Source organism: Cetorhinus maximus, chromosome 27, assembly GCF_964194155.1.
Source record: "Cetorhinus maximus chromosome 27, sCetMax3.hap1.1, whole genome shotgun sequence".
In the NCBI taxonomy this organism is placed as follows: Eukaryota; Metazoa; Chordata; class Chondrichthyes; order Lamniformes; family Cetorhinidae; genus Cetorhinus; species Cetorhinus maximus.
The window spans coordinates 8,356,882-8,380,953 of NC_135905.1; the positions used below are offsets into that span (position 1 = coordinate 8,356,882).

Below are 24,072 nucleotides of genomic sequence, written 5' to 3' on the forward strand. Positions count from 1 at the left end.
TACACAGCTTTTTGGGTTTTTTTTTAAAGCGCTGCCCCTAGCCCTAAAACTCCTCCATCAAGTGCTATTTCTGACATTGGTGGGGCTAAAGGAGCCTTCAAGAGGATATTAGATGATTATTTGAACAGAAATAATGTGCAGGGGTACAGGGAAAAGGAAGGGCAATGGCACTAAGTCATAATGTTCATTTGGAGAGCTGGTGCAGACACAATGGGCTGAATAGCCTCCTTCTGTGCGGTTAAAGTTCTGAGAGTGTGGGTGGAGAGGTATGGGGGTGGATGGGTGCCTGCTGCATACAGAGCTACAATATTACCATTAAATAAAAATTTCAATTCTCAATTAAAGAGTCAAGAAATATTTTAATTTTGCTGACATGTACCATACATTTATTTCCTATTATAACTTTGACAGATGCAACCATTATTGTTTAATATTAAAAATATTTTAATAAAACTCAATGAACACAGGTCGTGTCTGCAGCTCGTGATGTCAATTGCCTGGGGATGTGGCTTCGCCAGTAATGCACTGCATCACTGGGTCTTTGTACTAACTTTGTCATTGGACCCATGCTGCAACTGGGAGAGCAGGTTCCGCTGCAGCATAAACCAAGCTGGGGTCGTACTTCACGTAGTTAGCAGCGAATGTCCGTACTTTGCTGCTGACCACAAGATCCGGGCCAAAGAGTCTGCAAAGGGGTTTGGGTAGGTTATTAGAGTGGGCAAAAATTTGGGGGATGGAGTATAATATGGAAAAATGTGATGTTATCCACTTAAGTAAGGAAAAATAGAAAAGCGGAATATTTAAATGGAGACACTACAGAATTCTGTGGTACAGAGGGGTCTGGGTGTCCTCACACAAGGCACAAATAGTTAGTAAGCAGGTACAGTAAGTAATTAAGAACACAAGGCAAAGCAAGTATTGGCTTTTATTGCAAGGGCATGGAGTATAAAAATAAGGGAGTCTTGCTGCAACTACACAGGATGTTGGTGACACTACACCTTGTGTCCTAGCATGCAGGTTTGGTCTTGTTATTTAAAAGGAGGTACATACTTTCATTGGAGGCAGTTGAGAGGGGAAAAATTTAGCAGGTTGGGCCTACTCTCATTGGAGTTTAGAAGAATGAGAGGTGATCTTATTGAAACATAAGAGATTCTGAAGGGGCCTGACAGGGTAGATGCTGAGAGGTTATTTCCCCTCAAGGTGGGTATAGTTTCAGAATAAGCAGTTGCCCATTTAAAATGGAGGAGGAACAACAACTCTGAGGATGATGAATCTTTGGAGTTCGCTAATCCAGAGAGCTGTGAAGGCTGAATCATTAAATATATTCAAGGCTGAGATAGACAAATTCTAAACTGCAGAGAAGCTGAGGATTATACGAAGCAGGCAGGAAAGTGGATTTGAGGCCAAGATCAGATCAGTCAACAGGACCAGTTTCTGTGGGCCAACATGGCTTAAATTCCATATGTAGTGACAGAAAAGAAAGACAACACAAAAATACAGACAAAGCCCTTCACATTTTTGTGGTTCACACCTCGGGGCACAGTGCCAGTGGTAAATGTTGCCTCTTGTTGCTAAGTTAACCATTTTATTCTGGCTTTAAATGACCAGAGTTCTTAATCTGTTTGCACATCCCAGTGATGCAATTAGAACATTGGTTTATTTGGGCTTCTTTGGCCATTAAGGGAACAATTCCAACCTGGATATTAATTTTTGTGATGACTGACCATGAACAAACATGAAATAGGTTTGCTGAAAGCTGTTCCACAATGCAAGATGAACTTGGTGTTAAAACTGCTGTACATCACCATGAATCTCAATAGACCAATGCCTTTGTGTCATCTGCTAACCCAATTTGGGCCTACTGTGCATCTTAGCACCTCCACTCACTTGGCTTAACCTTCATCACACCCCAGTACTCTAAGTTCATGGCTATCGCTACATTGCCACACATCTTCAGAAGCCTCCTTCAAAACCTACATCAACTACCTGTCAGGGACCTTACTAATTCTTCCCCTAACTCCTGGACAGTGTCCCAATTCCCTTCACTGCTTCACAGAAAGACAGCCAAGCCTGCATCTACAAAATTTCAAATGACTGGTTAGAATAAAATCTTTCAAATAATTTTGAACAGTCGCAATTTTAATTAAACCCACATTTATGTCTTCATTGTGTTTGATACTGAGTTCAGTTAAGTACAGTGTGATCAGCCAAAACTTTGATGGTCAAAAGCCTCAAAACTTGGCCCCACCCCACCCCAAGTTTGCATGCTGAACAGATTTTCTAGACTTGGAAGATCTGATCGACGGAGGGCTGGATCCAGGTAATCTGTTTGTTAGTTGAACTTGAGGGCGAGCATAGAGAAAGGTTAATATAATATTGTGTACATACATTAAAAAATAGAAACCGTTTCCAAAAGCAAAATACTAGAAATCTGAAATAACAAAGTGCTGAAAATACACAGGTCAGTAATGTCCTTTAGAGAGAAAATCTATCCACTTTAGCTGGTCTGGATATTCAGATCCATAGCATTGGCTATTAACTGCCCTCTTAAAAGGCCCAGCAAGCCACTCAGTTGTATTCAAGGAGGAAACTCAGCACCATCTTCATGGGCAATTATGAATGGGCAATACTCACCTTACCAGCAACATTCACACTCTGAACGAATAAAAAAAAAGGACAAAGCAGCCAGCTTCATTGGCACGTCATCCATCACCTAAGCACTAACTCCCTCCACCACCGACGCACAGTGGCAGTGTGTACCATCTACTAGATGCACTGGAACAACTCACCAAGGCTCCTTCAACAGCACCTTCCAAACCCATGACCTCTACCACCGAGGAGGATAAGGGCAGCAGATGCATGGGAACACCGCCACCAGCAGGTTCCCCTCGCCACACATCATCCTGACTTGGAAATATATCACTGTTCCTTCACTGTCACTGGCTCAAAATCCTGGAACTCCCTCCCTAACAGCACTGCAGCAGTTCAAGGTGACTCACCATGACGTTCTCCAGGGCAATTAGGGATGGGCAATAAATGTTGGTCTAGCCAGTGATGCCCAGATCCCATATAAAAATGGAGTGACGGTGCAAGGCAAAGGGGATGATAATGGGGTAAATCAAGAAACAAAATAGGACTGTAATGTGGTGTAAAGGGCAACAGCAGAATCATTACCAATAGCTGCTGTCCAAAAAAAGTGGCAGCAGTGGTCACGATCAAATTGTATAACTCAATATCGAGTCTGGAACACTGTAGTGTGCTTAACTGAAAGATGAGGTGCTATTACTCAAGCTTCTGTTGATCTTCATTAGAAGAGGGTAACGGGCAGAGGACAAAGGCAGAGAATTAAAATGACACGAGACCAGGTGTTCAAAGTCATGCTTGTGGACTGAGCAGAGGTGTTTAGTAATCATGGCATCTGCGTTTAGTCTCCGTCACATTTGTCCTGATTGAGAAGAGTTTGTATTCCTCCATAACTGTGTAAAGGAGGCTGCATTGTTAACAGCACAAACTGTATAGTAAACTAAACTGAAAATACAAGTAAATTGCCATTTCACCTGGAAGGAGTGTTTGGGGTCTTGGAAAGAGAGGAGGGAGAAGATAAAAGGACGTGTGTTGCCTCTCCTGAGCTTGCATGGGGAAGTGTCGTCGGAAGGGGCAATTGAAGAGTAGATCCGGGTTTTGTGGAGGGAATGGTTCAGATGGCATTCCCATGAGTAGCAAATTTTCAAACATTAATTCAATTTTGCAACAGAAGCTGGCAAATGTTTTAAAGCTGCACTTCCTGATCCTCCCTTCAAGCATAGGCACCTTATGTTAACTCCATTATAACAGCCGAAGCTTTAAAGCTCACACTACCATAGTAATATCAGCAGGTTTCTGCTTAAGGTGTGGCCTTAAGTTTGCAATAGAGAACAATGTAGGATTTTGGCGAACTAGAGAGCTCCATTAGCGAATGACTACAGAGCATCTCTGGTGAGCACCACTTTCATTTTCACCATCATGTAAAAATAAACTTATGTAGGTTAAAGGCCAAGAACAAAATGTTAGGTTTTTTTTTAAACGAACATAAGTTTTAAGTCCCCAAATCTTTGGAGATTCCTGATCAGTGTCAAGCACAGCCAGAACAATGATTCAAGGGGAAAACACCATGTATCCTCACAGTGAACAAATTTATGAGTCACCACCGTCTCCTTGCGCCTTGCCCAGAAACAACTTTACTGGATTGCATCCAATTACTCAACATTCATATAAACAATTCTCAATTATTCCTCTTTCTTTTTACATTCTTTTGGCATTAGTCACCATCGTCACATCTGGTATCGAATAAAATTAAAAACAGTACTGCTGTTTTTCTTTCCAGTATCCATAGCAATGATACCTTCCCTTTCCTCTCCTTTCTCACCCCTCCTGCTCTCTCCCTGTTCTGCAAAACTAAAATTTCTCTGCTCAGGCAATAGAAAAGAAATGTTAGGCAACCTGAGCCTAAGACTTATAACAGTGGTAACTGGCAGAACCAACCATGTCATGATCAGAGGGAAGAAGCCAGACAAATAACTATCATGCTTGGAAAAAAGCTGGCCACCAGTCAACTGTAATCTGACCAAGATGTACAGAGCCTCCAATACAGGACCATGGGGATAGCTAAACAGCAAGGTAAAAAGAGAGAGATTCTCTTTGATGCTCGACATGGATTGTTGCTGCAACATGAACAGGATGAAATAATTGAAACAACTTAGTGCCATTTAGTTAAAGAATTTAAATTGATTTTTTCCACCTCTGTTGAAAGACGAGATAGAAGGCATGCAGCAAAGTGATGCTGTCTGGCATAACTGCCAACCCATACTGAGCCAGCCTGGAAGCTTGCGAAAAACTAAATATTGCAGCTACTGGAAATCTGAAGTAAAAACAGGAAATGTTGGAAATATTTAACATGTCAGGCAGCAGTTATTGAGAGAGAAACAGTCAATGTCTCAGGTTGATGTCTTCCATCAGGAATTTACAGTTGTTGCGTATTGGATACTTGATATCAATCAACAGCATCTTAGATGATCAAGTTAGACTATTGAAGGTTTGCTCCATATGGAGATGAGTCAAGAGAAAGTGCACTGAATATTGTAGTCTCAACAACTCAGCCATCTAACTACAGTTGATAAACCATGGCAAATTTTTTTTTAAATGACACTGGCTTCTTGGAACATTAGATCTCTTCTCAGGCAATGACCATCTCCAGCAAGAGAGAAAATCACAACCTTCCCTTGATATTCAGTAGAATCACCATCTTTGAGTCCCCCACCATCACCATCCTTGTGGGGGGCGGGGGGGTGAGGCAGGGTTAGCGCTGACCAGAATCTTAACAAGAGCAGGTCAACAGCTGACTATCTTGTGGCGAATGACTCACCAGACTCCCCAAAAGCTGGCCACAATCTACAGGGGTGTGATGGAATGCTCTCCACTGGCATGAAAGAGTGCAGCTCCAACAACATTCAAGAATCTTGACAATATCCAGGATAATTCTCCACTGTCTTCTATCCATGATCTTAAATGTTAACGCCCTCCAGGACTGGCACACTGTCTGCAGTATGTACTAACTACAAGATGCAGCAACTTGCCAAGGCTTCTTTGACAGCATCTCCTAAATCTGCAACCACTGCCAACTAGAAGGACAAGGTCAGCAGGCGCATAGGGACACCATCGTCTGCAAGTTTCTCTGCAAGCCGTACACCATTCTGACTTGTGAATTATTGCCATTCCTTGTAACTGGGTCAAATTCCTGAAAATCCCTGCTCAGTAGTGTTGAGAGAGTACGTACACCACATGGGCTACAGCAGTTCCAAGGAAACAGCTCGCCACCACCTTCAGCACTTAGGACGGGCAATAAATGTTGGCTTTGCTTGTGACAACCACATCAATTAAAAATAAAAGGTGGGATCACTAAGACACTTAAGTGGAGAATTACTGAAGGAGGCGAACTATTACATGACCCAGAAATTGTATGGACCCGAGTAAACGTGCTACCATACTGTACTTGTGGTGTGCATCTACGTTCCAGTTCAAGTAACAGTAAATATCCCAAATATTTATTCTACAATGCTTATATCCCTGTGACTTTTACATAAGTCACACACGAAAGGAGCAAATAATATTAGTGAACAATTGCTTGGATGAATTGTAAAGGGCTTGGCAGGCACTGTTGAGACTGTAACAAAAACAGAAACAGAAACACCTGGAAAAACTCAGCAGGTCTGGCAGCATCGGCGGAGAAGAGCACAGTTGACGTTTCGAGTCCTCATGACCGAAACGTCAACTTTGCTCTTCTCCGCCGATGCTGCCAGACCTGCTGAGTTTTTCCAGGTATTTCTGTTTCTGTTTTTGTTTTGGATTTCCAGCATCCGCAGTTTTTTGTTTTTATCACTGTTGAGACTGTACTGTTTTCCCTTACAATTATGCAATAAAGAAAAATTCCTTAGTGGCCACATTCCTATAATAGCAGCTACACCTCAACAGGGGTGTCCCAAGACATGGAAAGTGCTACTGAAATACAAGTCTCTGTCTCATTTAATACAAGGACAGCTCAAATCAGCCAATTACAATGGTCCTTGCTGCCACATACAAGAATGGCCATATACTCAAGGACACCATGAAACCATACCCCAGCAGAAGAGGGAAAAAGACTAGGTTCCATTTATGAAGAATAATATAACCTTGTATAAAGGAAACAGCTTCTAAGCTCATATGGCTATCATTAACCTTAGCTAATCAAAAGGTGAAGGACGTTGGCATGTGACGCCATGAAGAGAGACATGAATCGCTGATCAGAGTTCAAAAATCACTTTCTATCATTAACCAGCATGTGTTAGTCTAGCAAATAGACAATATGTACTCTGGTGCAATAACCCATCTGAACAGATTTGTAAAAGCAATCTTGATCTTGCTGGAGTCATTTCCAACTTCTAAACAGCATGATAATTTCATTAAATACCAATTACTGAAGTTTCCATTTAAGTCAATAAAAATTAAGTGTTTCTGATCAAACATATTCTGTAGTGGAAGGATGAGATAGAGGAGAGAAGTGAAAGTCTTTTTGGACCTACTGGTTTCATTCACATAATGGAAATATTTCTAATAATAAATTGCATCTCTAAACCAAGTCATGTTCCATACAAAATGCAAATATCTCAAGTTAAAAAACAGCATTTATCCCTAAACGCCAATAGTCTATCCTTCTTTCTGTCTATTAGGTAGCATTAGCATGCTCATGGATAAACAGGCAAAGAACCAGCCTGACATTGGGGGAATCATCACCTTCGCACTAAAGCAGAACTTGGGCAGAGGTGGTGAGATCATGGCTCGAGTTTGATTTGCTGATGAAAAATTAATTGGAAATCTTAATCTTAAAATTGACTCGACACTTTGGTGGGGAGCTTGGGGGTATCCAATCCCCTCAGGGAAATTGCAGCCCAAATTTTCACTGAGCAGAGGCCGCCCCTCTCTAGAGAATGTAAATAAATTTTCTCAAAGCCAAGATCTTTCCTTCCCATGAGGAAAAAAATTCCAGCTTGATCATCAATCATATTCTCAGAGCAGGAGTCAGCTTCATCGCAACCCAATCCTCCTCAACAATTGAGCAGGCTCCAGTAGATTGCACTCCTACCACCAAACACATCAAGTAGCATCACAATTCTGTTTTGAGTGAAGATCAAGCTCCTAAGTCAATTGACCAGTATATTAATTTTAAAAAAGCACTAGCAGCATTCTAATCTCAGATGTTTAGCATCCCATTCTGAATCAGCAGTAATTCACTGAACTCCTTTTCAAAGTAATGTCTTTACTTCAGCATTGAAAAATGTTTTAAAAAAGATTTGCATTTTTATAGGGCTGTTCACGACCCCCAGACACCTCAGTCAGTTACTTAAAGTATTGCATTGTTGCTGTTACAATATAGGAAACACAATAGCCAATTTGCACACAGCAAGCTCTCACAAACAGCAATGTGATAATGGCCAGGTTACCAAAAATCATGCATGCAATCTCTGACACCAGTTTGCTCCTTGCTATCCCACTCCTTCTGCTTCATCAAATGTGGGCCCACAAAGACACAGCCATCTGGAATTCAGCCTTTGAATCCCTCAGTTTTGCTTTTTCAAAACAACTTCACCTATGCTCTTAGCAGAGTTCCCAAATTGTGTTTTTTGTGGCATCCACATTAGCACTCTGGCCTGCAAAGTGCTGTGATATCCTTCTATTAATGAACAGCTACAGAAATATAAACTTATTTCATATAAGCAGGATCTTCAGACCTTTTCGAATTAGCGACAGACTTAAATTGGTGTTCATGGGATATTTGTGTATAACCAACGTTATTAGGTAAGAATTACTACACTACACAGAATACTTAATTTGGCAAGTAAGATTATACTAGAAAACCTTTGAAGGTTGGCTGTTAAGTGGGGAGAATTTTCATGAAGTGTATTCAGGAGACATTTAAATGAAATCCAGGAAGAAGTATCAGGAAGATGCTCAAAATCAGAACTGGTAAGAAAATTCTGATACAGTAAATAGATCAGAGGAACATCGGCACAGAAGTAGGCCATTTAGTCCCTCAAGCTACATCAAACCAAAGCTACCAAATGTAGCTGCCCTGGCATTAAGCAATTCCAGTGCTAGTGGTACTGCCTCCTGATGCACAGGTCTTGTGCAGCATACTGAAATGAAGTAAACTTTCTGGTTTCACTAACAGCACACACTCTCTCTCTCCAGGTACCATGCCCTAAGAGGGCGTTGGTGACCATGGACTTCCATGTTAATCATGCTCTGGAGGCATGGCTTATCTTCATTGACGGCATATTCATCCGTTTTGCAAGGTTCTTGAAACGTTCTTTTAACTACTTTGAACTCTTTTACCATCGATCTTTCGAATTAGCAGATTTTCTAAATTATCATTTATTACGTCCCAAGAAATTCCAACTGTCTTTTCCTGATCTTGGTCAGAGTTTTTTTGGTCTCAGAATTTTACTGGCACCTCTTCATTGACAGAGTGACTTGTCCAAGATATCTTCATTATCCCCCTTTTAAAAAAACAACTCTATTCCCTCAATTCTTCTCTGCATTGCTTCACTGATGGTTCAACACTTCCTTTCATACGTCAAAACTATTGTGATGTCACATTCCAGGATTCTCAGCTTTGTTTTCATGGCTAATTTTGAGTTGATCATAATCTTTTACATTTTTTGAAATGCATCTTTGGCCAATCCAATCCATTGTATTATTTCTTGGTCGCACTTTCCATCCGTTGTTAACATACTTCCTAGATAACAAAATTTATCTACAAGAATAACAAAATGCTGGAAAAACATTTAGTCTATTTTGTCATTTTGTCAAAATTTGTCTACCCATTTGACCGTTTCATTCTTCATTTTGATCTTACATTTTGCTATGATTTTCTTTTTGGGCATTGCTAGACAATTTGTTTTCTTACAATTTATGCTCGGCTCTTCTCACATTCACTCTACTCCATCAAAAATCTTTTGCAGTTTCTCTTCAGACTTGGCACTAAGAATGGTGCCTTCAGCGTAACTTATATTATTAAGGTTCTAACCTCCAACTAATCTAGGGAGGCCTTCAATCTCAAATATTTTCACTACACAAATTAATAAATCCGGGAGAAAGCACAACCATCTAACCCTTCTTTTAATCTTCACAAAATCGCTTAGATCATTTTCAACATTTATGGCTACAATTTGTTCCTAATAAAGATTTAACATTCTCAGATCTTTGCCAACAAGGTCAAGGGACCGTTCTGCCGAAGGGCCATGAAGGCTCGAAACGTTAACTGATTTCTTCTCCGCCGATGCTGCCAGACCTGCTGAGTTTTTCCAGGTAATTCTGTTTTTGTTTTGGATTTCCAGCATCCGCAGTAGCTTTTAGCTTTTTGTTTTTGACTCTAATATGCTCATCAATTCATGTTTCACCTTGTCCAATGCCTTGCTATAGTCAATAGAATACATGCATGCAGCATAAAAGCAGTTCTCTGTTAACTGACTAAATAGAACACTGGAATGATGCATTTATGTTCCAGCTGGTTTCATGAGACCTGGATGTCAGCAACCAGTGACACAGCATGGGTTGCTGAAACAACAGCTCTTCAAGTGTGTCTGGACTTTGCTTTATACCCCTCAAGCCTCTCTCTTTTAAACCTTCCTCTTTGACCAAGCTTTCAGATCCCCTTCCTAATATCTCCTCCTTTGGCTCAGTGTCAAATCTTTCATCTGATTAGTCTGCTGTGAAATGCCTTGGACCATTTGCTTACTTTAGTTACTCCTACTATAGACAGTGCTTGCATATTTTCACTGGTATTCCAATGTGTACTGTTTATAATACTAATCCCTAAAATTTTGAAAACCTGTGCCATTGTTCTTGCAATCACAACTGCCAGCTTTGTCTTTAAAAGGGAACATGTCTTTGAAATAATGATCCTCCAATTTGGTAGATTCCCCCTCATTCTGAGCACAACAGAAGCAACAGCTTTGTCATGAATGGTTGTTACATTAGCACAAAGGGAAAGATTCCAGGGCCAAATTACATCTATTTTTACCTGAAAATTCTGACGTTTTAAAAAGGATAAATAAATTAAGCCCTTTACAACTATATGTAAATCACTTGCTCTACTAGCATAGTATTTTCCTAAACAAAAACAAAAATAGCTGGAAAAACTCAGCAGGTCTGACAGCATCTGCGGAGAGGAATACAGTTAAGGTTTCGAGTCCGTATGACTCTTCATCATACACACTCGAAACCTTAACTGTATTCCTCTTCGCAGATGCTGTCAGACCTGCTGTGTTTTTCCAGCTATTTTTGGTTTTGTTTCAGATTTCCAGCATCCGAAGTATTTTGCTTTTATCATAGTATTTTCCTATTTCTCTGTCATGCAAGTTACTAACTTGTAAATACACTTGATCAATCATTTTGTCAGTTTTAACTCTGTGATGACACAGAGTTGGACTGTTATGGATTCAATTCCCAGCTATGTGACTTGAGCACGTAATCTAGGCAAAACTTCACTGAAGTATTGAGGGAGTGCTGCATTGTTGGAGATGCCATCTTTCAGATAAGACATCATACCTCTCAAGTGGACATAAAAGGTCCCATGGCACCATTTTGAAGAGTAGGGGAGCTCACCCCAGTGATCTGGACAATATTTAACTCTTAACCAATATCACGAAGAACATTTGGTCATTGCTACATTACCATTTGCAGCTAAACAGTCCAGGTCTCACTGCAGTACAGGAGTGTGGTGATACAGCTGTGTATCAGTGACACACAAGAGCAGAGAAATTCTATCAGCAATGCCTCCGAGACATCCTTCAGATTCAATGGGAGGAACTTCAAACAAACATTAGTGCCCTTGTTGAAGCCAATTCCCAAAGTGCTTCATTGGTCATGAAGTGCTTTGCAACATCCTGATATCATGAAAGGTACTGTTTAAATGCAAGTCCTTCTTTAGTAGTTTTATTCTATACAAAGTAGTCCAGCATTACCTTCCACCCAGCAGATATGCAGGAGGGGCAATATCTTGCAAATTTCTTGGACGATGTTACCTGATGACAAAAGGCATGACCCTAACCTACACCGGTACAACTAGACAGCTTGTTTAAAAAGCTCACACTTTTGCTCTTATTAATCATTGCTGAAAAAGAAACACTTTTGTTGAAGCTTTTCATCTTGCACTCATCAGGACATCTTGCAAAAATACACATCTAAGGGAGGCAACAAATTTATACTGTATGAGAAGAGTGTGCTGATTGGTTGGCAAGTAGGCTCTGATTGGTAGAGGCATTGCCATGGAGAATGCACCAGTTGATTGTGAATGACAGTTAACTGCCAGGCATTGTTTGCCATTTAAACCAGGCAGCTTGATTCGGATTGGTCAAGGAAATGCCCTGAAGAATGAACCAGCTAATAGCTGTCACTTGCTTTGTTTAGCTGAAACAGGCACAAAGAACTGAGTCTTGTGTATTAATATACATAGCTTCCAGTACAATCAAGTGCACCACATTGTGAGCCCAACTGAATCTTTTATTGGTTGTCAGCGTAATTCTTAGCACATTGAGGATTATTTGCAAATGTTGTCCAATCACGGAATCACATCTAATGGCGGACACTTGTGAATTTTGCAAACATAGGCTGGTTGGGTACCATCTGTACCTTGCTGTTGTGAACAACGTAAGGGACATGCCGTTTGATACGTCTCTGGGACATGCGGCCTACATACCTAGCATCACACTGGCACTGAAATTCAAATACCATATTACTCATTTATATGATAGGCAGAACCTCTTTTTGACTTGATGGCAACATCCTGTTAGCGGCGAATACCACTTACATTGCTACTGCATAGTAGCAACATGAAACAATTAGGGCAATGCCTTGACCAAAGTCAAGCTGCCCGGTTTAAACTTCAAATAATGTTCGGCAGTTAACCGTTGGTCACCGTCAACTAGTGTATTTTCCATGCAATGCCTCTATCATTGAGTCCACTTGCTAATCAGCACTCTTCTCATACAGTATAAATTTGTCGTCTCCCTTGGATTTGTATTCTTGCGATATGTCCTGCGTGCAAGGTGAAATACTTCAACAAAAATGCCTTTTTTCAGCAATACTCAAGCTCTGTAATACCAATTACTTATTAATCAGTAAATTAACTGATAGTACTGTTCCGAGATTGTCATCACTTTTCAAGAACAGAACCGACAGGAAAGGATGCAGCAATCTTTGGTCTGTGTTCGGTGGGTGCATACTGAACTGGAACAGTCAGTCGCAGATTGCCAACAATCTAGCATTGTTATACATGCAGTATGCACAACTATCGTACATCTGAAATTGTATACAATAAGAATTATAAAAGAATTTGATGCTCCTAGTCATAGGGAGTAATCAGTTTTAATTTTAAATTTTAGGATGAACATTTGCACACCTGCCATCCTCACTAAAGTACTTGATGCCCAAAAGCTTAGAGACATGCTTGAGTTCTGATTGTCTAAATATTTTTTCAGCTCCTTTTAAGTACCGCATTTTTGTACAATGTGCTAAATAAAAGACCCAGCAATTCTTTCCCATTCAGAAGGACTGAAAAATCTGGACCTTTATTACAGGCAGTAATCCCACAATCAGCTGATGACATTTATACTTGCAGCAAGCCAGTAAACTCCTTATGAAATGGTCTAATCTCAGATTTTGGACAAGAAATAGGGAAACAGAGAGCTATCACCGGCTGTAAGTCAAGTGACTTGAACTTGTGACCACGTATTTGGGAAGTGTCAGCACTGTTAATAACTGTATGGTAAGAAATCTCATTCCTGCTTTTAGTCCTGCAGAGCAATACTTTCCTTTGAACACACTCAGGAAATACCAAACCACTAGGAATTTTAGCAATAGCTGCATCCTTCAATATCTTAATGGGGTGGGGATTAGGCAGAAGACTAGTCCATCTGATGCAAATTGAATGGCCTTTTGGTACATTTGAACTGTTATGTTACACAGCAAAAAGTTTCCAAACAGCATTCCCCAGAGAAGAGATTCAGCTGCTTGCTGTTGTGCCCCTATCAGCTAGCTTAGTATCTAGACATCAATACAATCTGGGGGCAGGTTGCTGGCTCACTTTCCAAGTCATGAAACAGTGTGCAGTAACCTTCTTGCTGCACCCCTCCCCAAAACAAAAGTTTAACAAGAATTCCTTTCACTTCCTTTGTCGACTCTTGAAGGTCATGACCCATATTGCTGTACAATTCTATCGTGTCAGCATCCTGCAATAATCTCAATCCCAGAGTCATTCTTCATATGCAAGCCTTGACATAACATCCGCAACTCACCTGACTGGTAGCTGATGGCAGCATTGTCTACTTCCCTATTTCTTGTTCCAAAATCTGAGACATTGTACAGTGGCCAGAGTGAGGGGACTTGGAGGTGGTGAAAAGAGTTTGCATTTTGTATGGTATCTTTCACATATGAAAGGCACACAAAGCTAATAAAGTACTTTTGAAGTGTTGTCACTGTTGTAATTATGGCCAGGTCACTGAGAAAACTCCCTTGCTCTTCAAATAGTATCATGAGATTTAAGATGACAAGGGAGGTTTTGTTGAATGTTTCATCCAAAAGACAGTGTAGCACTCCCTGTCTACTCTACCAGTGTTCAGCCTAGATTTTGAGCTCACTCGAACTTCTGAGTAGGAGGTAAATGCGTTAGCACTGAATCAAGGCAGACACCACAGATAGCAGTATGGTTAAACTCAATTCAGTCCTAACCTGAGGTCAAGAAGATATAATAATGTCTATAATATTTTGGAAATTATTTTAAAATAGAGTTTAGTGTTGTCTGTGTCTATGTCTTAATCGGATTAAAGCCAGCTGGTCTAGAGGCTTTGATGGTACAGAAAAGTAGTAGGTTTGAAAAGGGAATTAGATAAACATAGCGAAATAGAAGGTGAGGTGCAAAGGAGTGCAATCTGCATTTTTAAATAGACCATTCAAAAGAGCGGGTGAAATATTACACTTAACCAGGTGAAGCTCAGAAACATTGTGTTTATTTTTTAAAAAGCTTACTAGTAAAGTGGATATTATGAAAGGGTTTTATTGTTAGAAGATTTTAAAGTTTAAAAAAAAACCTAGTAACAATGAGAATTTGCATTCAAAGAGGAAAATATGTACAAAGGAAGAGAAGGCTGTTGGTAAAGGAGGAGGGATTCTAAGATCTAAAGCCTCCAGTCTGTAAGCCTCAAGTTTGTCTGCAAGGACCTGAGCTGAAAGAAATTCATTTTGAATGTGACTGTCCAGGGTGTGCTTTGCCAGGGGTCTGTTAAAATTTATATGTTTTACTATTGTCTTACCAGGGGACTAACTGAGAATAAGATTAATTAGGGGATTTCTGTAGTTATTATAGGAGTAATCTTTTTAGATATATGTATGTTCTTACAATCTTTCTTGCATTAATAAATGTTTAATTTAGTTTTAGAAAAAAACCTCGAGGCTTGGTCTTATTACTACTGAATTCAAAGCCTGCATCTTGAAACGTACAAATTGCAAAAATGGGTTATGACAGTTGTTTCAAGCTTCCTTCTGGGATTTGAAACTCAGCCTTTACAAACGGCTGTGTCATAACACCCGATAGTGTCTCACACTGGAGTTGGGGGACAAACAGAAAAAAAAGCACAAGACAGTGATCAGGAGCAAGATGCCTACTGATTTTCCCACCTTAGTTTGAGGACACAAGAGCCTAGTGTAGTACCCCATACTGCTACCCTTGCTAAGATCAGCTAACCCAACACAGGTCAGGGAAACAAACCTGACTCTATATGTGGCTCAGTTTCATAACGCTTAGTGTATTCACGCACAGAATCAAGGGAGATATCTTCTATTTTCAATGGCAGCCACAGTTAAATTTCCCAAAGAAACATATGAAATGAGGTAGGAGCATGAGGAGATACGAACAGCCATAAGATATGGAAGGTACAAGTACAGCATCTTTCTGCAGCAGAGGCTCTTAAAGTTCCAGTAGCGAATGCTAAAGGCTAAGAGCTCAATTCAAGCTCCTATAACAAATTCAAATCCTTGTTGCTAGATTAAGGTCATTTTCTAGTCTATACGTTAAGAGGAGGCCTAACACAACTCATTTCAACATGCATTTTACTCAAGATTGCAGTAGATTGATGGTCCATTGGGCATGGGTGACACCTGAGTTCAATATGTAAACGCCCTGACTGCATCAGATCTAGTCATTTAGTTAGCGATGGAAAACAAAAGCCTTCTCATAACCAGATGGCACTTGATCCTGGCGCTTTTTAAAATTTCACTAGGTTCTGTAACACTGCTAGCATGAGGAACTCTTTCTATCCAGCCATTCATTCAACCTGTTTATCTACACTATTACTGGTCATTAACCACTCAAGCTGCTGTGACACTGTTGCCACAGTATCTCAGCTAGCCACTTTTGAGCTATGCCTGTCATCAGTACCACAGAGCCTATTAGTGCCATTTATTGATAGCATTCAAGTGCCTCAAGATTGACAGGAATCTGAGAGCCACAGGGGCTACCATTTACATATGACTGCCAGTATGTCTTTATGGAATACAGATTATTGGTCACTTCTCCTTAACATGTGCATTAGTATGTCATTTTCATGCATAAATGTAGTACATCCGTTATCTGTTCCTTCTCTTAAGCATCCAGTTATTATTTTGTACAGATGCAAGTTGGTAAGTAGCCATGTCCATGACTAGCTCAGACATAAAGTTGATGTAGGACCTTTGCAGCTGGAAAAAGAGACTTCCAACAGTGTCGACACAATCACCCAGCTCCACCTCAGCCACCACTTTCCAATTCATCATATAAACATAATTTGCCCTGGAAGCCAGGTTGTGCACTGTAATGGATGTGCAGATAATGGCGTGGATAATTAAGTCTGCCTACGTACAAGAGTGCAATTAAGCTCGGACAGGCAATGTAAATGAACAAAAAATGCATACAAAAATTTCTTTAAAGGGTTTCAATAAAATAAGGATAAATTGTTTCCATGGACAGTGGGAAGAGATTTAAGGTAACTGGCGAAAGAATCAGAGGCGAGGCAAGCAGAATTATTATTTTAAAATGCGCTGCCTGAAAGGTTGGTGGAAGCAGATTCAATAGTAACTCTCAAAAGGGAATTGGATAAATACTTGAAGGAAAAACTCACGGGGCTATTGGAGATGGGGGAGGGAAGGGGCATGGGAGTAATTGGTAGCTCTTCCGAATAGCTGCACTGATACAATTGTCGAAATGGCCTCCTTCTGTGTTGCAACATTCTTTGATTCCACAACAGAAGAAAATTCCTGACCCCTCGCCTCTGGTGAAATCCCAGACTGAAAACCAAGATCTTTATATCTCCAGCTTGAAGCAAAATATCAGAGCTGTGTGGTCATTAAATTGTATCAGACACTGGACATTTCAGATAACACCAATTATCCTGCAGTCTCAAGAACAAAGCGTCTGCAAAAATTCAAACTAAGATAATACTCAATTGTATTTATACAAAACTTAACAATACCCACAAGCCCTCCAGTGGATAATCAGGAGTACCAATAATCAAGGTGCCATTCTGTGTATGTATGTGAATGCCACACCTGAAAACCAGGCACTTACATTTAGTCTTCTCAGAAAATCTGCTGCAAAGATTAGAACAGAGAAAACTTGAGAAAATGTTAAAATGCTGCATCACAACTGGGGAATCCAGGACCAACTTAAAGCCAAATAATACTCAATAAACCCGAACTTGTAGATAACTTACATTTATATAGTACCATTATGTAGTAAAACATCCAAAGGCGATATTAGGGCAGGACGAATTTGGTAAAGGAGGTAGGCTTTAAGCAGCATTTTAAAAGAAAAAGAGAAGTCGAGAGGCAGAGAGGTTTCAAGAGGGAAATCCAGAGCTTAGGGCTTAGGCAGCTGAAGGCTTGGTCATCAGTGGTGCAGCAATGAATACAGGGGGTTTGCAAATGCCAGAACTGGAGAAGAGCAGTAGGGCTCAAAGTTACAGAGGGAGCATTGCTTCAGAGGGATTTAAAACAAGGCTAAGAATATTAGCATTCTTTACATGCAGGACTTTATCTCAGAGCACTAAGGACAAACAGGATGGACAATGAATATGGGAGCAGCGGAGAGAGGAATTAAACAGGAAAGCAGCTGACTGGGTGGGGAACCAAAGGGACACTCAAAGAGGATTTTAAGGAACGTTTCAAAAGGCAGGAGGGAAATAACAAGGGAACTGGATAAAGAATGACAGAGGGCAGGTGCAGGATGGTGGAATGAGTAGGTGATGATGGGGGAGCAGACAGAACAATGGATGCAGTGGAAGAGGTCAGTGGAAACAAAGATGCAAATTTCAAAACTGACATGGAGTACAGCATGCTCGTGGAACAGGGTGAAGATGGGGTTTAATGGAATCATGGCAATCAGTTAGTGGCTTTGCAAGTTATGGTACCTTGTATGAAGTTGAAGTTTTTGGAGGATTGATAAACGAATCCTGTCAATAGGACATTGGAGATACAAAACAAAAAGGTGAATGAAGCAAGAAGAATGGGGTGAACGGCGAGCAAGGTTGCGGAAGTAGAAAGAAGTTATTTTGGTAACAGAATGGATGCGAGTTCAGGCCATTTGGATGCCAAGTCTCTGCATCCATTGTGTGTCAACCAATGAGGCTGATGGATTCAAGGAAATAGGTGCTGCTAGTAAAAGATAGCCTCAATTTCAACAATATTTAGCAGGAGGAAGTTTTGCCAAACCTAGGTCTAGATCTTGCTATACTTCCAAATTGCCTGTCTGATATCATCCACCTTGGGTCAATGGGGGAGGCAGCAAGGTAGAGCTCGATGTCTTCAGCATTCAGGTGGAAGGTTACTCGGTGCTGCCATTACCTGTCATCTGGGGTACAAGTAAACGAGGGGAAGAACCAAGTGTCAATGGGAGGTGGACACGGCTAAAGTGGGGAAGTAGACTCCATGCTCAGATAATGAGTAGAGAGAGAAGTGCAAGTGCAATTACAAGATATTCCAGTGACAATGCATTCCAGGATTTTGAGAAGATTTGAAATAGGCTGATAGTTGCAGAGAGATTTAAAGTGGGTTTCTTGAAGACAGGCTGATAGTCATGATTCTGAACAGGGTGGAGGTGATGCCAGGCAAGGGAGGCAGATTGATGTTTTCTTTTTATTAATAACGATTTTAATATACAAACGAGAAGTGAAATTAAATACAGCACAGCAATAAGAGTCACTATTACATGCACACAGGCAGAATTGATCCACGGGAAGCTGGTACTGTACAATAAGTAAATCCTAAGGTCTTTGACGAGTTTTCCGTATATAAGAAACGGGGACTGGAAATCATTCTGGCAGTTAGCATAGGCCATTCCTATACCATTCCTGCACCAAAAGTAATAGGCCAAACACGCCGCTTAAAAACGATGACAGAAAATACAATTCCTAAGCCAGAGACAACACCTAATTTCACAAACACGTCCACCATTCACTGTTCCACCTTCTTCGCAATTTCGGTCTCCACCATCTTAGACTGCCCAGTTTTGGTGAACATGGGGTCGAGGAAGTGAAGTTAAGTGGGCAAGAGCTAGGATGGGAAGTGAAGGGAGCCGGTAAGATAAATGAGCTGAGGGGGAGATGAGATATTATATTATAAAGAGAGGAAAGGGTGAAGTCATGATTTGGATGCCAGATGCAGAAACTTGAGAGTTTTGGAAAGTAAGGAGAGTCAGTGGTCGTAGCAATACTGGACAAAAATAACTCCTTGCACATCAAATCTGAAGTGAAGATGGGGGATGAACCAAGCAGCTGCTTGTACTTCAAAAAAAAAGAAACTTCAAGTTGTTCCTCTCTTCAGGATGATTTTGTAGTTGGTGATTTTGGCAACAAAATGGCAGGGAACGAGAACAATTATACAAACTGAGGTCAATCAGCCAAAAAGTGTTTGCAGGCAGACAGGCTGAGGAAAAGATCAACGACACTCAAGAAGGGGCAACTGATCTGAAGTTGTTGCTCAGCCAAGCAGTGAAGCTGGGGGACTCTATGGGATTGCAATGGTAGAGGAACAAACAGAAATGATATTTATGGAGAAAGACTTTCCATATATGACAATACCCAAGCTGCAAAAGATCAATTAAAAAGCAGCAGGGACAGTTCTGGAGTTAGCTTTTCCAGTAGCAGAAAGTGACAAGTGAGAGGCTATGGGCAGGTTTAGGCAGACATGTGGGAGAATGCAGAGAAGGAAGCAGCTAGAGAGAACTGCAAAGATAAAAACGATAGCGGCTGAAACGATGTGTGCTAAAGATCGAGGTTGTGGCTATGGTTATACTTGGTGAACCAAGTTCACCTCCTGCTGCTTACAAAGCATAAACATCTGCCATGGAAGGGATGGGAGCTCAAGAAAGATTAAAGTCACTAAGGGTCAGTCATTGCTCATTGAAAAGCTGGAGACAGTAAATGAAATTAGGGTGGGAGGAGGTGAGAGAAAGCTCTTCTTATAAAACTACACTGTTTTGGCATATTTCCAACTTTCTGGATGTGTTCTTTAGCGAAATGACTTATAAAACGTAAAAATTCTGAATGATTAAATACAATACTTGTGCAGTTACAGAAGAACCAACACCAGAATTATTTGAACACTAAAAACAGCCACAACTCCAAATAAGGCTGAATGTATCAGAACACAGTTTTGGCTCATTAGGAAAAGAAACAATTCTTAAACCCCTAGAAAAATCAAAGGGTCAAAACGTGGCCGGAAATAAATGTTGCAATGGGAAACCTAGGATCCTGAACAACTTGAAGATGGTTTACAGCACACCTTGTTTTAAATTTTAAGCTACCCTTATAGTATGCCTAGTCTCCCACTCATTCACTATATTAAAAATACACACGACTATACTTTCCTGCACAAGGCAGCGTCTAGAATCTGCACTTGTATTGTTTAAAAATGGGTCGCCCATTTCAGACAGATGAGAATTTTTTTTTCTGAGGGTTGAGATCCTTTGGAATGCTGTCTCTCAAAAGATGGTGGAGGAGGAGTCTTTGAATATTTTTAAGGCAGATGTAGATAAGAGGGTGAAAGGTTATTGGGGATGGCAGGAATGTGGAGTTGAGGCTAAAATCAGATCAGCCATGATCTTATTGAATGGTGCTGCAGGCTCAAAGGGCCCAGTGGCCTACTCCTGCTCCTAATTCGTATATTCATATGTACATTCATGAGTCTCTTCAGCTTTTTGAAGCAGGAACACTACCATAAGCCCCATGCAGTAGAATAAATAAAATTATAAGAAACTCATACAGGATTCCAATTTAGGTCAGGATAGTTACCAATTCCAACTTTGGGGGCGCTGGCAGCTGCCCCATTGAGGGGTAGGGCAACAGGGACAGAGGTGCCTGCAGCAGCCCAATGGAGGGGTAGGGCAACAGGGACAGGGGTGCCTACAGTTACCCCACCAAGGGACAGGACGACAGGGACAGGAGTGCCAGCAGTTGCCCCATTGAGGGGCAGGGTGACAGGGTCAGGAGTGCCTTGCAGCCTGCCCAGCAAAGGGACAAGGGCAACAGGGGGCAGGAGTACCAGCAGCTGCCCACCAAGGGACAGGGACAGGAATGCCTGCAGCTGCCCCCACCAAGGGGCAGGACGACAGGGGCAGGAGTGCCTGCAACAGCCCCATTGAGGGACAGGACGACAGGGGCAGGAGTGCCTGCAACAGCCCCATTGAGGGACAGGACGACAGGGGCAGGAGTGCCTGCAGCTGCCCCCACCAAGGGGCAGGACGACAGGGGCAGGAGTGCCTGCAACAGCCCCATTGAGGGACAGGACGACAGGGGCAGGAGTGCCTGCAACAGCCCCATTGAGGGACAGGGCAACAGAGGCAGGAGTGCCTGCAGCTGCCCCCCCACGAGGGGCAGGAGTGCCTGAGGGGGTAGCATCGCTCTGCCTTACCTCCTTTGCAGGGCGTCCGGTGCTGACTGTGCTGGGCCCGGTAGCCCTCTATCACCTCCCACTCGCCACTGTCCCTCTTGATGGGGAAGGAGACGGACAGGACGTGGTTGCAGGGCTTGATGATCTTCAGGATGCCCCGCACCCGGCTGTGCTTCTGCTCGTCCGACTCGCGGGTCCGCAGGTCCTCCACCAACTTGTCCTCCACGATCTTCGCCCCGCGGTCGAAAAACCCCTCCACCATGTTGAAGAAGTTGGGGTCGTCCCGCTGCTCGTTGGCCGGGGGCTCGGCGGAGTAGAGGCGGCAGCAGAGCAGGGCAGCCGGGCCGCTGAGGCGCTGCAAACCGCCCTCGGCGGACGGCGAGGAGGCGGCGGCGGCGGCCCCGCGAGCCAGCAGCTCCCCTAGATACCGGTACATGGTGCGCGAGATGGGCGGGGGGGGGGGGTCTGTGCGGGAGGGCTGGGTGGATGGATACCGTGCTGAGGTAGACTCTGAGAGCGCTGACAGCACCAAGGACTTTTCTCTACCCCCCACCGCCGCCGGCTTTAGGCTGAAAGACGAACCCCCTCAACGCCGTCACTGCGCGTGCGCTCCCCGCCAGCCGCCCACGCCCACGACCACCACCACCACGTTTGCGTCCGGGGTTTAGGGCGGAGTCGGAAAGGAGGTGGGGCGTTTTCCCACGTGCTTACGCGAAGCGGAGGGGTGGGGCCGACTTAGCGGACGTCGAGGATCGTGTGTTGCGAGGGCAAAGGGGCGGGGACCAAAGGGAGAGGGAGTGGGGCGGCCCAAGGCTAGTGGGGCGGAGGCACAGACGCAACCCCCATCCACTTCCGGTCGCCGGCCCAATGTGACTCAACGCGCGTGAGCCTGCGTCGACGTGCGCGCCGTTGCGATGATCACCTGACAATCAAACCAGCCAATAGGGATTGGCCGACCTGAGGCGCTTCGAGAACCTTCGGTAATTTCCGTAGCCTAGGCGACCCTTTCAAAATATAATCGGTTAAAGAATGTGTCAGGGATTCAGGGCATTCATCACGAAGTATGTATTGAGCGGGAAAAGTTTTGACAAAAAGGTTTAGCTTTTAGGTTTCCCTTTCGTTAATCTTCGGCCCCGTGACGGTGTCAGTGCCAGAGGTAGGGAGGCTGCAAACTTTCTTCAATCTATTGGTGTGAGGCCGAATGTCATTGACCTCACTAGATAAACATTTAATTATTTTGCTCATGTAACTTCCAAGTTCGCAATTTCCTACGGTTTTAAAGTAATTTTGAATGAACCAGATGCAATAGATCAGATACCTGCCAATTAAAGGCAAGTTGACTTCAAACCCCAAAAGTTGGTCAACCCCCAAGTGATTGAGGAGGCTGTTTTTCAAGCTGCATTCATTATGTTTCAGATGCATGGTAACTAGACTGCACAGACATTCTCCACTGTACCACTAAAGGGCTAAATTGCTGACATGACGCTGGGAGTTTTATCTCGACGTTTCTAAATGGGATAGTAAAGCCATTCCCTTCCCATTCTGCTTCAGACTGTTTGCAATCTTCGTCTCATATCTGCTGACCCCAAGGTGAGCTTCCAACCACTTATCTGTGCCATAACAAAGACCGCCTATTTCCACCTCCTTAACATCATCCGAATCTTTTCCTGCCTCAACTCACCCGCTGAAACCCTCATCCAACACCATGTTGATAAAGCACCTTTGATGTAATAAAAAGGCCCAAGGTGCCTCGTAGGGACATCATGAAGCTAAATTAGACACTGAGCAACATAAGGTCAGATGATCAAAGGCTAAATCTTAAAGGATTGGCAGAGGGGTTTAGGAAGGGAATTTTAGAGTTTATGACCTAGGCAACTGGAAGCATAGCCACCAATGGTGGAGCAATTAAAATCAGGAATGCCCTGAGGAGCTGGATGAGATTACATTGATAGGGAGGAGTGAAGCCATTGAGCAACTTGAAAACAAAGATGAGAATTTTAATATTAAGTGTTGCTTGACAGGGAGCCAGTGTAGGTCAGAAAGCACAGGGGTGAATGGGTGAAGCAGACATAGCACGCACTAGTGACAGACTTAAATTTAAGAGTCTATCATTTTCAATGCATGGTTGATTTTCCTTACCTAAAGACACCCCAGCAGTTTGGCTGCTCCAGTTGACTTCAATGTGCCTGAGGTAGTTCCTGCTCCTTATTATCATCTGATAGATTCTTCTTGAAGATGTGGGCATGATCTGAGAACAGTATAAGGTTCAGCTGTAATGACCTCCATGGCTGAATAGAGTTCACTCTTTAAAGTGACACATGAAGAGTAGCCATTTGGGCATTGTTCTGCAGGACTGCTGGCACAAATGAAACTGTAGTGCAGCAAGAGATGTGCTTACAGGAGATGAAAAGTAAAAAGAAAAAATTCCCTTACTGCCCCCCACCCATCCTTTCAGAACAGAAAGAAACAACTGTATAATCTTTTGGTGAGCATGCTGTGAATAATAATCACCCTTCACACTGTAATCATCTGGTAGAAAATTAACTTTGCTTGTGCTATCTTCAAACCCACAAAAGTGTGCAC

At 42.4% G+C, this 24,072-nt stretch overlaps 2 protein-coding genes across 7 annotated transcripts in view; one reads left to right on the forward strand and one right to left on the reverse strand.

Moving 5' to 3' along the window:
• LOC144668528 (glutamate dehydrogenase, mitochondrial) overlaps positions 1 to 22,115 on the reverse strand; it is a 96,169-nt gene extending 74,054 nt beyond the window's left edge. Inside the window, exon 1 of the mRNA XM_078530650.1 lies at positions 21,511 to 22,115. Coding sequence (XP_078386776.1) covers positions 21,511 to 21,925 — 415 coding nt within the window. The 5' untranslated portion in view covers positions 21,926 to 22,115. The remainder of the gene's footprint in view (positions 1 to 21,510) is intronic.
• Positions 22,116 to 22,450: 335 nt separating this feature from the next.
• Positions 22,451 to 24,072, forward strand: part of shld2 (shieldin complex subunit 2) — a 124,410-nt gene continuing 122,788 nt past the window's right edge. For 3 of the 6 annotated variants that reach the window (XM_078530652.1, XM_078530654.1, XM_078530653.1), the window contains exon 1: positions 22,508 to 22,645. The gene's annotated coding sequence lies outside the window, so the exon portion shown is untranslated. Of the gene's footprint in view, positions 22,470 to 22,507; positions 22,646 to 24,072 lie in introns of those variants that run through there. The other 3 variants (XM_078530655.1, XM_078530651.1, XM_078530656.1) reach the window with 2 other exon arrangements.